General features: G+C 49.6%; 1 protein-coding gene across 1 annotated transcript; it reads right to left on the reverse strand.

Annotated features, from left to right (window-relative positions):
- Positions 1-519: 519 nt before the first annotated feature.
- On the reverse strand, positions 520-5,790 carry KLF10 (KLF transcription factor 10). The gene is made up of 4 exons (XM_079299548.1): positions 5,664-5,790; positions 3,845-4,084; positions 2,893-3,751; positions 520-1,979 (listed from the first exon to the last, which is right to left on the reverse strand). The coding sequence occupies exons 2-4, from the start codon at positions 4,073-4,075 to the stop codon at positions 1,720-1,722; spliced, it is 1,350 nt and encodes a 449-aa protein (XP_079155674.1). The 5' UTR covers positions 4,076-4,084; positions 5,664-5,790; the 3' UTR covers positions 520-1,719.
- Between the last annotated feature and the right edge of the window lie 10,699 nt (positions 5,791-16,489).

Below are 16,489 nucleotides of genomic sequence, written 5' to 3' on the forward strand. Positions count from 1 at the left end.
AGCCAGGCTGCCCAGCCTCTGCCCTCAGAGGGGAGAGCCCCAGCTCCCTGCTCTCCTCTCTGCAGGGTCAGCTTTAACAGGGCAGGCAAACCCCGAGCCTGGAGCCCATCAATGCCAGCACCACCTGCCCTGGGGATCCACAGGGATCCCACACCGGGGGAGCAGCCACCACCCACAGCCAGGCAGAACACAACTGGCTCCTTCCCAAGGAAGGCTGGGTAAACACCAACAAAAATAAATACTTCTCATCGGTGTCATAACAGCCCACATGGGCACTATTAGCTTTGGGTCCTGAAGAAAAGCAGGGGGATGAAGAGCTGGGACAAAAACCACAAAACCAAACCAAAACAGAGATGCAGAGTAGTAAGCGCAGACTTGAAATTCCACTCCTGTGGGCTTTATTGTGCTTAAAACTATTAAAAAAGTAAAATATATCAGGACAATTTTATTTTGAGGTTGTTTTCCTTGCAAAGGGATAAGTTCTGCTATGAATTAAAAAAAAAAAAAAAGAGGTTGATATTAAAGAAAATTGGTTTATTGTAAACAAAGTATAAAGTACAACGTAAGAAATGTGCAAATCTTTAAAGTAGTCACAAAAAGCAGATCTAATACACTATTTTCAAACCATTCACTTTCTGATATGTGTCCTCAACATAATATGATAGAATAGGAATAGTGAAAATTGATGCATTGTCACAAAAGCTGGTTTAAATTCTAGGCCGGTGTCTTTGCTGCCTTGTTTTCCTCTTTGAATTACAACTTTTTAATTTAATACATTATATATATCCATTTCAATTTTAGCATAAACTGCCTTTCAATGAATAACACAATCAAGAAGCCTAAGATTCTTGTTTTTCTCCTTTAATCAGCCAGAGTAGTTTACAGTTACCAAGTTTGTCTTCAAGGTGCCCCGTTATCTGCTCATGATAAGCACAGTGAGAGGGTGGAAAGGAAACCACAAGCAACACAAAAGCAGCAGCACCATGCGATGCTCAGGTATAACCAGCTGTAACAATCACAAAGCTTGCCAAAGCAGCTGGGAAAACATTACAAAGCTAATAAGGGTTTGGAAACACTCCTGCCCTTCAACTGTCCATGCAGTGTCCCTGCATGCCCATCCCAAGCCCCTCTGGACACAGCAGTGCAAAGCTGGGTGTGTTTACCACCCCATGCAGCAGGAGACGCCTAAAATCTCCAGGAGTCTGGACAACAGTTAGAAGGAAAAGGTTCCTACCAAGCAAAGGTGGCAGAAGTAGCAGGACTGATTTAGATTATCTTACGCAGGTGGGCTCTGGGCTTTCAAGCCTGTGCCTTACATTGCTGCTGTCCTTGTCAGCGCCTACTGAAGATGGACAACTGACAGCTAAAACTGGAGCTGGTGTCAGGCATGAGCAGCAAACCCTCAGGAACACTTGCACAGGACTGGATCTAGAGCATACGCAAATGATTTGCAAAATTCAAAACTGGCACAATGTGGCTGCTCTGCTCTAGAGCCTTCCCTTTCTTTCTCTCCTCACCAGTGCAGAATACACCCGCTATTCCAGTCAGCCACTGGTTCTCCCAGCAACATCTTTTGTGACTGAGAGCAGGCTGCCTTTGCCTCTCTGTACTGCTGTCAGCAGCCAGTGCGGGACAACACAGACCGGGAGGAAGAGCCTTTTTCCAGCCGGCCCATCCCAGCAACAACAGTTAATTCCACCGTCTGCAGAGCCAGTCCCTTCACTGGGCGGTGGCAGACGCTGGCGGCACAGCCACGTCGCTGAGCTTGCTCACTTCCATCTGCCAGCTGGGCAGCTTCTTGGCCGACAAGTGGCGCCGCGCGTGCTTGGTGAGGTGGTCGCTGCGCATGAACCGCCGCTCGCACATGGGGCAGGCAAACTTCTTCTCCCCGGTGTGCGTCCTGCGGTGGCGAGACAGTTCATCAGAGCGTGCAAACCTCCTCTCACAGCCCTTCCAGCTGCAGCTGAACGGCTTTTCTCCTGCAAGGGAAGAAATCACAAAGGGAAAAACCCAGTGAGTACTGAGCAATGAACACCGCTGCCTCAACTGGCAGCATTTGACCTAATAGGCAGGAAAGTTTCTATTATTATGGCAGCTCAGCCAAAAATCTACGTGAGCATTATACGCACAAAATAGGGAAAATTGTTTATATACTAATATTTAAACATGAAGGCTCACTATCTCCAAGGCTAAGTAGTATGGGTAAGGGTTAAAGGTTAAAAATTCTCTGGAACCCAATAGTTTGAAATGCTTTTCACACCTCAAGACAGCTGATTTTAACACTCAGTTCCGTGTAAACTGCAGATAATGATGACTCAGCATGCCCAGAACTCCCCTCTGAAGCACAGCCTGCAATGATGTTTTATGCAACAGAGCTCTAGTAGTGCACTGTGAGGCTGTGTGAAAATACATGCGTATTATAATGATGATATAATACATGGAACTCTTTCTGCTACTGCAGTTAAGGGCTAAGGCTGGAGAAGTAACTCTAGAATAACCAAGGCAAGAGTAGTTTGGAGTGAATTCTCACGTCCTCTCATAAAACAATCTCCAAGTTTTACCCATTCCTGGCAAAGGCATTCCAGGGGAGCAGCCCAATGAGGCATCTTTAATCCTGGAAAGCATGGTCCATTTTGGGCAAGGCTTTGCTTCCCTGGATGTATTACTGAACACCTTCTGACACGAAGCGAGTCCAGCACAAACAAACTGCTGAGTCAACTTCCCCTCAGGGAGACTTCCCGTCAGAGATTAGGCAGCTCTATAATGCACGCAGGCAAAAAAACGTATTTCATTGCTGGCCCACAGATCTGGTAATGGCTACAACTATAACAAGCTGTACATATAACCATAGTTTTCTCTATTAGATTTTAACACGCAGCAGCAGTAACCAACCTGTGTGTGTTCTGACATGAGCCTTCAAATGGGAGCTCTTGAAGTACGTTTTCCCGCATCCTGGGTAGCCGCAAATGTGACTTCTTATTCTTGAAGAATCAGCCTGAGGAGTGTTTTTTGCTGTAGAAGGTACAAAGCCAGGAGCAGGGGCAATGGGAGAGAGTCTCGTGCCATTTGGACTAACAATGGGAGCCTTTGTGCCCTGCACAACTGGCTGGGGCACCACAAACATGACAGCCCCTTTGGGCACCTGGGTGCCCATGAAGACCATGGGCTGACAGAGAGCCGGCTGCTGGCTTGGCGCGGGGCTGGGCACCACGGCCGTCACAACGCTGCTGTTTGTGGGCAGTGGCACCATCTGGCAAATCACTGGCACGGGGGGGGCTGCGCTGCCTTGGGCGGGGGACAGCGGCGCTGCCAGCGCCGGCTGCTCCGCTGGCTCAGGGACAGGCTCCTCCTTGCTCACCGAGGGCTTTGTCAAGGGCACGGCACCACCAGCTGGTTCTGCAGTTCTTCCCTCTGCCAGCGACAGTTCGCTGGTGTCAGCAGCGGCTCCGCTCGCCGAGCGCTCCTCTTTGGCGCTCTGTCTGCTGTCGGCTCCCCGCGCAGCACTGTCCTGGTACGTGAGCAGGCTGGCGGCTCGCACGGGGCAGGTTTTGTGATCGCAGAGCTGGGCATCGGCCGTGTGGCGGATAACGCTTGTCACCCGGGCTTTCAGAGGCCGGGCAGCCGGGGAGCGCTCCGCCTCCCGGCGAGGCGTGGCCAGGGGCGGCTGGGCAGCCTCGGGCAGCGCCTTGCCCAGCGGATGGATCACCTGCGACATCTCCAAGTCGGAAGGGCTGTAGGGAGGGGTCAGGCACTGTGCAGGAGAGAGAGAGGAAGGGGGGGACGTTAACGGGATATCACTACACTGATTGTCAAAAAAGGCACACGCACAAATTGGAAAACTTACGAATGCGGGTATGGCATTGAAGTCCGCCGCTCCAGGAAGCAAAGGCTCATCACTCTCTTCTGACATGTCAGAGGCAGGAGTTATGGGTCTCATCTCTGCATGTTTCCTGAAATCCGATTTCCAGTTGCAACTCATCGAAATAAGGGCTTCTACAGCCTCATAATCGCTTTTTTCAGGTGCATTGTTCCAGAAATACCTCGCATCTCTCTGTTTTTCAGTCATCATCTCCATTTCTTACTCCTGTTTTGGTTAGAGAAAAAAAAAAGAAACTTTAAGCATTATGTTAAGTTTATTTTGTAGCTGCTTGTACGAAGGCACTGCAAAAAACAAGCAGGGCAATCTGTTCAAGATAAATACACTTGATGTACCTGTGTTTTCCTGCCTTCTTTCTTATCTTTGTAATATTTTTATGAAGCTGTTAGTGAGAATATCTGGCCATCAGATGAAAATTACACAATTATTTGAGACAAAAGAACTACTCTGGATCTTAAGTACATTAAAGTTATTCCACACTGCAAGAGACGTGTCTGAGAACTTAAGAAAAATTTTCACACCCCCACAAAAAAAGTAAAACAAAACTTCCTCCACCATTCCACCCTCTTTCTATTTTCGCTTTGGACACACACAGCCCTCAACATTCTGCTTATTTTGGCACATGAGAAAGAACCGCATTGGGGCTGATTCACATTTTCTTCGAAAGGTATTAGCAACAAAAAACGTTCCAGAAAGCACTCAAAGGTCTCTCTCGCACACGCGTACATGCGAGGGACATTACCCGCTCAGAGAACGGAGATATACACACATATACATATACATATATATATATACATATACACACACACGTACCCCACACACCGCTACCCGCGCGCTCCCCGCCCGGCCCTCACGCGGGGCTGTGGGCGGGGCTGAGGCGCGGCCCCGCCCCCGGCTGTTGGGCGCGCGCCACCCTCACCTCAGCGCACCCCGCCGGCCACCCCCGCGCGCGCCGCCCCCGCGCTCTCCTATTGGCTGCGCCGGAGCCGCGCCCCGCGCCCATTGGCCCGCGGCGAGCAGGGCGCGGCCCGGGGCGGGGCACCTGAACAAAGCGTGAGCGGGCGCCGCCGCGCGCCGACCTTTCCCCCAGTTCCCCCGCGCGGCGCCCCCGCCTCCGGCGCGCGGCGGCGGCCGCCGTGAGGGCGGGCGGGGAAGGAGCCCGGGCGGGAGGAGCCGTCACAGCGGGCGGGGGCCGGGCTGGGGTCAGCGCCGCCACACCCGCCGCCTCCCGCCGCGAGGGAAGGGAAGAGAAGGGAAGCGAAGCGGCGACCCTGCGGGAAACGGGTTACGGGGGCGGCGGCCGGCTCTCCCCGCAGCGCCGCTCCGCTTCCCTGCCGCCGCACCGCCCACCCCGCGTGGCGCCGGGATCCCCCCGGCATTCTCCTCCTCCCTCACCGCTGCCACCTGGTACATGCAGCCGCCGAGGCCGGCGCCCGCGCCCGGTCGAGCACGCAGGCACAAGGGGCTGCACGGCGCCGGACCGGCGCTGCCAACAGGTTACCGGCGGCTTCTCGCTCCTTCCCTCCCTCCCGCGGCTTTCCTCGCCGGCTTGTCCCACGGAGGAGGCTCTTCACGCGGGCGGCTCTCCTACAGCCCACCCCAGCAGCTCCAGTCCCCCCACCACCGCTCAGCCCCTCCAGTCGCCGCCTCAGCACGATCTCCCGCCCGCAGTTCCTCCTATCGTGGGTCGCCCCCGCACGTGCCCCGGGGATCCCCGTGCCGCAGCACCCCCGGGACTCCCTCCGTCCCAGCCGCCCCGACCGCCCGGGATGCCCGGGTCGCTCACCGGAGGAGCCGAGCCCGCCCCGAGGTGCCGCCGTCGCTCTCCCGGTTTTCCTCTTTTTGTTCGCCGCTCCCCGCTCGGGCGGCAGCGCCCCCGGGCCCGCGCGCGGGGGGGTGGGCGGGGCCCCGGGGCCGCCCTTCGGCCAATCGCCGGCAAAGGTGTGTGGAGCGGCGGCCAATGGGCGGCGGGCGGCCGCGCGTGATCGGCGGCCGCGCGGCGGCGTGGCCGGAGTGTCAGCACGGCGTGTCCCCGCCGGCGGCTGAGTCAGGGCGGCCGCCCCCGCCCCCCCGCCGTGCCCTGCCCTGCCCTTCCCTCCGCGGCATCCGTGTGGGAGCGGCGGGGGCGGCCCGGCGCTTCCTCCCGCATGAGGTCACACGGCGGCGGGGGAGGGAGCAGCCTCCCCGGCGCGGCCCCCTCTCCCCGCCGGGCTGGGGTGAAGCGGGGCCGCGGGCGGGGGGAGAGCGGAGAGCGGCGCGGTGGTTCCGACCTGCTCAGGTCTTTCTGACCCATCCCCGTGTCCGTGCGCGCCCGGCCGGGGACCCGCCGCCGTGTCCTGGCAGCACCCGCGGGGTGCGGGAGGTCGCTGCCGCCAATCGGGACCACCCCAGTCCGTGTCAGCCAGGGCGCGGCTGCCGGCGGGGATCCGAGGGACACCGCAGGCGGCTGGGCCGTGCCTGACGCGGCTGCCTCGCCCGCTGCCCGGCTGCTGCCGCCCGGCCGGCTCGGGAGCAGCTGCGGCTTAGCCGGGGCACTGCTAATCGCCTTACCCCGCATCCGTTCTGCTCCGTGCGGGGCTCTTTTTCCCTGTCAGAAAGTTGTAATGAAAGTTGAAAGAGCGGCTGTGTGTGTCAGGACCTGAGAAGCCGGATCCAGGCCAGGCTGCAGCTGTGGCTGGTTTGGGCTCTCGAAATGCTATTGATGCTTCGTTACACTTCAGTTTCTTTCCTTCTGCTTGCTTAGCCTCACTTAAGAGATTTCCCCCCTCCTTCTCCTCCTAAGTGATCCAGTGTTGTTTGGTCAGAGCATTTTACTTTCTTCTTTTTTTTTTTTTTCTAGCACCTTTTCCTCAATCTTCAACAGTAAGACCAGTTATCCTCAGGACAACAGGCCTCCTGAGCTGGTAGAAAGGGACAGGAGCAGAATGGACCCCCTGTAATCCAGGAGGAAACATTTAGTGACCTGCTGTGCCACTTAGATGGTTACAACTCTATGGGACTGGATTGGAGTCATCCTGGGGTGATGAGTGAGCTGGCCAAAGAGCTCATTCGTTCATCATTTATCATCAGTCCTGGCTAACCAGGGAGATCCCGCATGACTGGAAGCTGGCCAATGTTACACCCATCCCCAAGAAGGGCCAGAAGGCAGATCTAGAGAACTACAGGCCTGTCAGCCTAACCTTGGTGCCCAGCAAGGTTATGAAGCAGATCATCATGAGTGCAATCACATGACACATACAAGACAACCAAGGGATCAGACCCAGCCAGGATGGTTTAGGAAAGCCAGGTCCTGCCTGACAACCTGATTGTCATTTTATGACGAGGTGATCTGCCTAGTAGATGAGAGCAAGGTTGTGGAGACAGTCTACCTGGACTTCAAGAAAGCTTTTGGCTCTGTGTCCCATAGCATACTCCTGAAAAAGCTGGCAGCCCATGGCTTGGAGAGGTGAACTCTTCACTGGCTTGAGAACTGGCTGGCTGGCTGGCCCCAGAGGGTGGTGGTGAATGGTGCTACGTTCTGTTAGCATCCAGCCACCAGTGGTGTCCCCCAGGGATATGTGTTGGGCCCAGTCCTGTTTAATATCTTCATTGATGATCTGGATGAGGGGATCCAGTAAATTTGGGGATGGCACCAAGTTGGGTGTGAGTGTTGGTCTCCTCTGGGGTGGGAAGTCTCTGCAGAGGGATCTGGGCAGGTTGAATCAATGGCTCAAAGCTGGTGCTATGAGGGTCAATAAGGAGAATTGCTCAGTGCTACACTTTGTCCATATAACCCCATGCAGCACTTCCTGCTGTGGATAGAGTGTCTGGAAAGCTGCTCAGAGGAAAAGGACCTGGGGGTGTTGCTCAACAGCTACTGAACATCATCCAGTGTGTGCACAGGTGGTCAAGAAATCCAATGGCATTGTGGCCTGTATCAGCAATAGAGTGGCCAGCAGGACCAGGACAGTGCCCCTCCCCATGTACTCAGCACTGGTGAGGCCACACCTTGAGTGCTGTGTCCTGTTCAAGACCCTGCAATTCATGAAGGACATGAAGGTGCTGGTGAGAGTCGAAAAAAGGACAACTGAGCTGATGTAGGATCTGGAGTACCACTCATATGAGGAGCACCTGAGGGAGCTTGGGGTGTTTGGCCTGGAGAAAAGGAAGCTCAGAGGTGACCTTATAAATCTCTGTAACTCCCTGATGAGAGGTTGTAGCCAGGTGGGGGTTGAGCTCTTTTCCCAGGCAACAAGCAGCAGGATGAGAAGACAGCCTCAAGCTGCCTCAGGAGCAGTTTAGGCTGGACATTAGGAAGAATTTCTTCACATAAAGGGTGATCAGGCACTGAAATGTGCTGCCCAGGGAGGTGGTGGAGTCATTGTCCCTGGGGGTGTTTAAGGAAGGACTGGAGGTGGCACTCAGTGCCATAGTGCAGTTGGCACAGCGGTGTTCAGTCAAAGGTCTCAGATGCCTTTTCAAACCTAATTGTTCTGTGATTATGTCATTATTCCTGTTCTTCCCCTTTTGAATGGTGTCATGGTCCTGTTCTTTCATTCTGCTTAATTCTTCCCCATGCCAGCCAATCCCAGTTGGCAGAAGGGTTCTGGCAGGTGATGTGTTCCTGTAACTTGCTGGAAAGCAAGGAAACAAGAAACACCTGTTCCCGAGAGTTTAGTTATGCCTGAAAGACAGAAAGCCAAAAACCAAACAGAAAAAAAACCCAAGAAAACCAACCTTCAAGAAATGAGCAGTTTCTTCAGCCTGAAGATAGAAAAATGATATAAATATTGCAAAACATGACCATAGATGTATGTAATTTAAAGTATGTATGTATGTAATTTAAAGTAATACTTAACAATTTCAAAGACATGTATTGACAAAACAGTGGTATTTTTTTTCCAGGAAGACACTTTTTTTATATTACTTTAATTCCAGTATTTCAAGTGATACATTGTACAGATGGAATCTCTGTTATTTGGCTTCACAGTGGTACCCCAGACAGACCTGATGAGATGTCCTCTCCTACTATGCCTCTTGAACCAGGCTGCCAGTGGTGGGATCCCCTTCTCCTTGCTCCTGCAGCTGCCACAATTGGCACCTATAGGAAAACATGACACTAGAGAGAAATCTGCATCTCCCATCTTATGTCTCTATTGTGCACTCTGGGTATCTGCCTGACTTTTTGACAGATTTTATAAGATGCCTGCAGGCACTGCAGGGAAACAAAGTGGTTTGACTGCCTTATCTAGAGGGAATTCCAAAAAGATAATTCACTTCAGGATGATCCGACCTCCTTTCACTGCCAGTAGCAAACAGTTGTTTACAAATTACTCTATTGGATCCCACGTCTCTGGGTGGAGAAACTGTGTTAAATGTGTGTTTCACACCAAAATCGACAGGGAAAAAAATGTTGATAGAATGGTTGCTTGGCTCCCAGAACATGCTGTCCTTTGTCAGAAGGTGCTACTGTCACACAAGGCACAGCTGGGGAAAGAGCTCCTGGCTCACAAGTGCTTCTGCCCTGGCTGAAATAAAGGTTGTGGAACAAATACTCAATAGTTCTTGGTGAAATTCTGTGTTTTCTGTTTTGGCAAGGTCTGTCATAGTTTTTGTGATTGTAAGCGGTTTTATTTAAAACATTCTGAAATCTCATTTGAAACATACTATTGCCACAAAAACAAAATCTGTAAAAGTTGCACCACCCTACATGATAAATTCACTCACAAAATTAATAGTTCCTCTGTACATTCAGCAGAAAATTATCAGTTTTTCACCCTTACTTGTATGTAATGCATATATACAAATGTTTTACTGATCCGGTAAGAACTTTAGTGTTAAAAATCCAGTTTCCAGCATGAACAGAAGATCTGTAGCATGAGCTACTGTTGCTGTTTTTAGTTTGCTTACTATGGCAACATGTTGAAGGTGTATGCTGGACTGTTGGAAGAAGTTACAGTGATTCTGCAGTAATTTTCTATAAAGTGCTTTTTGGACAGAATACAATTATTTTCATATAAAATGTAAAGGTGAAATTAGCATTGCAATGTTTAAGCTTGATCATGTACCTTTTAGATTTGTCATAAGGGTGACTTTCAGGGCACACTGAGCAAAGCTTTGTAAATACTTTGGAGTTTTGGCCATATCTCTCTTTGTTTTTGTGATATGAGGTAAGTTGTGATCCAACACTGATAGCTACTTCTTGACTCTGCTTGGTGTGACTATGAGAATATAAAGGGCTGACTTGCAATGGCAGCTCGTGCTTCAGGTGGTTTGTTCTGTTTTGTTCTCTTCCCACTCTTGCTTCTCTCTCCCCTGTCCTTGCTTTACCTGCTTGCCCATCCTGCTCTTGGCTTTCCAGTAAGCCATTTTAGCCCTTTGTTGCTGTGGTTCTGCAGGATCCCCCTTGCTGCCCTTGGCACCCCTTCCAGCAGGGATTCTCCACAGGTCCTCTTGGCTTGCCTGTCCCAGCTGTCAATCTCATGTGCCCCTGGCACACACAGTGTCTCTTAATGCACCTTCCTTCCCGTGATGTCTGTAACTGCTTTTGCTCCATGAAAGCCTCTCCCTGTGGCCATTCCCAGTAACCTGCTCTTGCCAGAGCCTGTTCTGTATCACTTATGGCCATTCAGATCCTGCTGCCTCCTCCACCATTTCTGGATCCTCCCTAAAGTATTCCTCCTCCACTGACACCTCCCGCCGCTGATGTTTCCAGCCCTGCCTCTCCAGCTACCCTCTTTCCTTGATTCTTTTAACCAGCTTGTTTCAACTTTAATTTCCAGAGCAGCCCTCTGCAGCCACGCCTCTCTTCAGTCTGCTTATCTGGTCGCTCAGGGAGCCTCCTGCTCCTTCTGCCGGGCGAGATTCTCCTCTCACTCCTGGGCTTTGCTCCCACCATGTCGATGCTTTGCTGTGCCTCCACCCAGGTGCAGGGCCCTGCATCTTGCAATGTGCACTGACCAGCTGTTACACTTCCCCTCCTTCAGGCCAGATCTTCAGATGAGTTCTGGGTTTGGCAGGGAGTATGGGCTCTGTAAGAGACTGCCTGGTGGTGTGGGATTGGGATGCAGGTGGAGTGAGGACTTGGTGAGAGGGTGGAGAGGGGGTTTGCTGTGCCTGTCCTCCTCAGGCAGGCTCGACTGTCATCTCAGTGGCACGTCCTGTAGCTGTGCTGGTAGCAGCTGGCCTGGCCTCAGCAAAGAGCAGTCCTCGGAAGTGAAGAGAGGTATCTGTTCCTTGACTCCCACAGTCCCCAGGAGCTTTGTGTCCCCCAGAGACCTCCTGTCCTTTCTAAATGCACAGCTGGGAGCCCTGCATGTGTGTTCTGCTGTATCTTCTCTTCGCCCCCTGCCCTGTGCTCTGCCTTTGAATTACAGAGCAGAACTGTCAAAATCACCTCTCCCAAAAATAATCTCTTGCTTCAGAGGCTGGAAAATATGACAGCTCATTTTCATATGCAGAGCGATGCAGTGGGTGTCTGAAAGCAGCTGAGGCTGAGGGGGTGGCCAGGGAAAGGCAGCTCTGAAATGGCAGCTGGGGAACATGAGAGGAAGGACGGAAGGAAGGGAGCAAATGAAGAACAGGGAGGGGACGGAAGGAGGGCCGGAGGCAGCGGACAGAAAGTCCAGGGCATGGGAGGGTTGTGCAGTGTGCGGCTGTTCTTTTTCCCGTCCTTCTGCTGTTCCCGCTCACTTATTGAATTAGAAAAGTATCTCTGCTGCTACTGACAGCTATTGCCAAGCTTGATATATCAGATAACTGCAGAGAGGGAGCATACAGTCAGCAACAAGACAGCTTGATACTTTTTTTGTCTCCTTTTTCCTTCTTCATGTTCCATTTTCTTCACATATCCTAACCTTAAGAAAAATCTGCTTCATTCTGTTTCTGCAATTGCTTATTGGAATACCTAGTGAAAAACAGAACTTATTTGTTGTAAAGATTTCAGTTTATGTGTTTTACTCTGCTTTACCGGTATGATTGCCAGATGGAGTAAATCCTGTTTGCCTGGCAGTGCCATGTTCCTCCCCAGCCCTATATGATACTCACCCCGTTCCTGTGTACGTGCATTTTACAGAGTATTGCTCATGGCCCTTTGTCTCTGGAGCATTTGTGGCTGTGCCTGAGTCACTGCAGCTCCAGTCCTGCTGTGCCTGCTCAGTGGAAGGCTTCAGCAGCTTCCAGCAGTGTTGATGTTTGCACTGCTGCCATAGGAGACAGCCTTGTGGGGTTCAGGGAAACCTCAAACATCCCCAGTGAAAGCCAAAGGACAGGTAAGAGAAACTTCTTTTTGGCAAGTGAGCTGTTTCCAGTGAAGTTGATCTTCTCTGGCAGCACTGGAAGCAGCTAAAGCATCACTGTCAGTTCACAAGTATTTTCCATTCGGTTTCCCAGAGAAGCTGGGGATGTGGTTTAATGCCACCCAGGAGGAAATGGGTGTTAAAGGTCATCTGGTTCCAACTTCCCTGCCATGGGCAGGGACACTTTCCACTAGACCAGGTTGCTCAAAGCTCCATCCAGCCTGGATGTGAACACTTACAGAGATAGAGCACCTTATTTTTCTGATTAAAAAACTAAATTGCCATGTGATTGGGACAATAAATCAGAGAAGAGAATTTGGAACACAGCTGGTGATTTCCTGGCCAGCTTTGTAACTGGTCTAGAGGCTGAGGCTGTGTCAGGTGAAACTAGTCTCTTGAACTTCACCCCTCTCTTAAGAAAAACAGCTTTGTTATCTGTGGCTTATCTTGGCTTTGGCATGCAGAATTAAGAAGGTGTTTTAAGTTTTTCTTTTATCCTAAACTCTTTGATTTCCACCTACAAATAAGCAAGAGACATTTTCCACTTCTCAGACATTAAGGGGTATTTTTGACTTCTGATGAGTACATGTTTCACATAAGACTATGGGGTAGATGGCTGTTCTAGTCAGCACAGAAAGAACCCAGATAAGTCAATGACTGCTCCAGTACATACCAAAAATTGGGAGAGGTTTTATATTCAACTGTTTCAGTGCAAGATTAGGTTGCATGTCGACTAGAACTTTCCTTGGGTCCTGTAGTTGTATCTCTTCTGAGGACACTCTACAGGACCTTCTGAGGTCTTGTACAGCTGCAGCCCTGCTTCCATCAGTCTTTTGGAAGGTCAACCAAGACAGGTGTCTGGTCAGCTCAAACCAGCCAAGTCACATACTCACTGAGTGTCTTGACCCAAGAAATCCTGGGAATCCAGTGGCAATCAAGAACTAATATTGGAATTATTTGATTCCTTCAGTGTTTCCTATTTCACTTCCCATGGTGTGACCATGTTTTCATTTTTGTTTAATATCTTGTGTGGTCTTTCTTGTGCAATGCTGATGAGTTTCTTGATACCTCCAGTAAAGTTCAACATTGCTGTGTCACATGGAGTTTGTCATTTCACAACAACATACCTTTGGATACCTTTGGAGAGCTGTGGAAGAATGTGGCAAAGTGACACTGTTGGTTTTTTTTTTGTTTGTTTTTATTTTTTTGCAGATAGAGCTTGGAAAATATTAGAAAACACAACAGAAAAATGTTTTCTGTTTGAGATGATAACATACAGGTCTGTGCATTCCACCACTTGAAAAGCTATATTTAATATATTTTGAGTTTTCTCAGTGTCAAGATTGATTAAACTATTCAGTATAAAACTTAACTGATCAATATGAATTTCTGCTATCAAAATCAGATACTTAGAAGCTGAACTGTCAGCCAATAAAATGAGAAGCAGACAGCCTGTAAACACTGTAGAATGAGCTTGTGTAGCTAACAAAGCCACCTGTTCCTGCTATGATCAAATAAATGTTTTTCCCAATGGAAGTGTAAGAAACACATTTGTGTCCTTTTCCTGCCAAAACAGAATTTGCTTGTTACACTGTGATCTAAAGGGTGCTGCATTTTAAAAATTCCTATGATGGGCTCAGTCCTGAAGGTATGAAGGAGATGAGGTTGTGGTGGTATGGGACATAGCAGTGTAATATAAAAGCCAGCAGGGACACTTTGCCTTTCCTCCTAAAACAGGTAACAGCATTTCCATACCTCCCACTATAGGTACTGTCCTGGTTTGGGCTAGTATAGAGTTAAATTTCTTCCCAGTGCTGGTACAGTGCTGTGTTATGGATTCAGTATGAGGATAACATTGAGAACATGCTGATGTTTTAGTTGTTGCTAAGTAGTGCTTCCCCTAAGTCAAGGACTTTTCAGTTTCCTGTGCTCTGCCTGTGAGGAGCTACACAGAAGCCTGGAGGGAACACAGCCAGGACAGCTGACCCAAACTGGCCAAAGGGATATTCCAGACCACAGAATGTCATGCTTGGATCCCAACACAGTGGGATTGAGCATAACATAAATGGTATGGAATAAGGAGTGGGGAAGGTGCTGGCACTGGCTGCAATAGGCTTAAATTTCTTCGTAGTAGCAGGTTTGGGCCTGTGTTTGGGATTTGTCCTGGAAACAGTGTTGATAATGGAGGAACATTTTCATTGTCACTGAGCAGCACTAATACAGAGTCAAGCCCTTTTTTCTTCTCACCTCATTCCCCCCAGTGAGGAGGCTGGAGGAGCACAAGGAGCTGGGACAGCTGACCCCAGCTGACCAGAGGAATATCCCACTTCAGATGGCATCATGCTCAGCACATAAACCTGGGGGAAAAGGAAGGAAGGGGAGGATGTTCGGAGCAATGGCGTTTGTCTTCTCAAGTCACCATTGCATGCGATGGAGCCCTGTTTTCCTGAGGATGGCTGAACACCTGGCTGTCCATGGGGAGGGGTGAATGAATTCAAAATTCCTTGCTTTGCTTGTGTTCCTATTAGACTGTTTTTGTCTTTATTTCAGTCCCTGAGTTTCCTCACTTTTCTGATTCTCTTCCCATCCCACTTCCAGGGAATAAGCAAGTGGCTGTGTGGTGCTTAGTTGCTGACAGGGTTTTAGCCATGATATATATTTTGATAGAAGTCAGGGGATCTAAGATTTTTCTTTCCTTTAAATCTACCTTTGATTATTTTTTCAACTATTGACTAACTTAATCTTGATATGATAAATGAGATAGAGATGTTAATAACTCCTACAGTGTTAATTTATTAATGTATTACCTGGATCCACCACATACCCTTTAGTTTATCTTCAAAGAAACAAAAAACAAATAAACAAACAATCTCTAGATAGGAAAATTGAAGTGAAAAAGGGCAGGTAGCATGTCCTTCATCTGATACAGACTAAACTGCATCCAGTTTGGCCCCCTGCAGCTGATACACTCCTTCTGTATGTGTCAGCAGGTCCTGAGTTCTCATGTCCTGCTGTTTTCTGTTGCCACATTCCTGGCTCACATGCCACACCTTTGGCATCATGGTACAAAGCACATCACTGGCGAGTTGCTAAGCCACCCACTTGCTATTAGTAATTGATTTCCTTATTTTTCTTAAGATTTCACAGGAATTAAGGACAAGGGGCAAACTTGTGAGACCTGTGGAGATAAAGGCCTTGTGTTTAATTTAAAGAGACATGATAAGAGCCACAGCTTTGCTGCTCACATAGTCTCTTAGCAGCAACATAAGGATAAAGCAATTCTATGTTAAATCTTTAAAGCAAGAGTCTTTGTGAAAACCAGCTTTGGTATTCCTCAGTGCAGTTATCTCCACTGTGAGCTCAGACTGGCACGTGGGGCTGCAAGATCTCTCTTATTCTCCAAATCCACAATGTTCAGGGACAGTGTTGGCTTTGTCAGAGACTACAGGGAGGGAACCCCTGTCAGTGGAGTTGCCCTCATGACCAGAAAAACTTGCCCAAAGATTTTCATCAGTCTTTGCAAGATCCCAGGTGTAGCTGGAGGTTGTGCAGGTTGTGCTGTGTGCCTGCATACCAAACCCTGCATGGCAGCAGCTGCCAGCATCCATCTGCTCCCTGAATTCTCCTCTGGGTCTCACATGGCTCTTGCACTCAGTTTTGGGGACACACACGTAATTCCTGCAGCTCTGCAGGGGACAGACTCAATTTGGTCTTGCAGCTCACTGCAAGAGGGTCACCTCTGTCCCACAGCTCATCCTTGGTCCTACAGACTTCCCTCTGTAGGAGCCACAGTATCCTGGTTTTGGCTGGTATAGAGTTAATTCTCTTCCCAGGAGCTGGTGCAGTCCTGTGTTTTCAATTTAGATAAGAATAATGTTGATAACACTGATGGTTCAGTTGTTGCTAGTAGGGCTTGCCAAAAATCAAGGGTTTTCAGCCTTCTGTGTTCTGCTAGTGAGGAGTTGCACAAGAAGCAGTAGGGAGCACAGCCAGGACAGCTGACCTGAACTGGCCAAAGGAATATTCTGTACCATAGAGCACCATGTTTGGCACATACACTGTGAGGAATTGTCTGGAAGCTGCCAGTCACTGCCCAGGGATGGGATGGATATTGGACAGGGGTGGTTAGCAGTTGCACTATGCATCACTTGTCTTTCTTGGGTTTATTTATAGCAATTTTTGTTCCCTCCCTTTTCATTATTTATATATATATAAATTCATTATTATTATTATTATATTATATTTCAATTATTAAACTGTTATCTCAATTAATGGGTTTTTCCTTTTTTTCTGACTCTCTCCCTCATCCCAGGGTGTGGGGGGAGCAGTGAGCAAA

Source organism: Erithacus rubecula (assembly GCF_903797595.1).
Source record: "Erithacus rubecula genome assembly, chromosome: 3".
In the NCBI taxonomy this organism is placed as follows: Eukaryota; Metazoa; Chordata; class Aves; order Passeriformes; family Muscicapidae; genus Erithacus; species Erithacus rubecula.

Excerpts from the sequence above, each read along its gene's own strand:
- KLF10 (XM_079299548.1), bottom strand. The coding sequence starts at position 4,075 with ATGGAGATGATGACTGAAAAACAGAGAGATGCGAGGTATTTCTGGAAC. Across the intron at positions 3,752-3,844 it reads TCAATGCCATACCCGCATTC|TGCCTGACCCCTCCCTACAG; the intron begins GTAAGTTTTCCA and ends TCTCCTGCACAG. Across the intron at positions 1,980-2,892 it reads TCATGTCAGAACACACACAG|GAGAAAAGCCGTTCAGCTGC; the intron begins GTTGGTTACTGC and ends CTTCCCTTGCAG.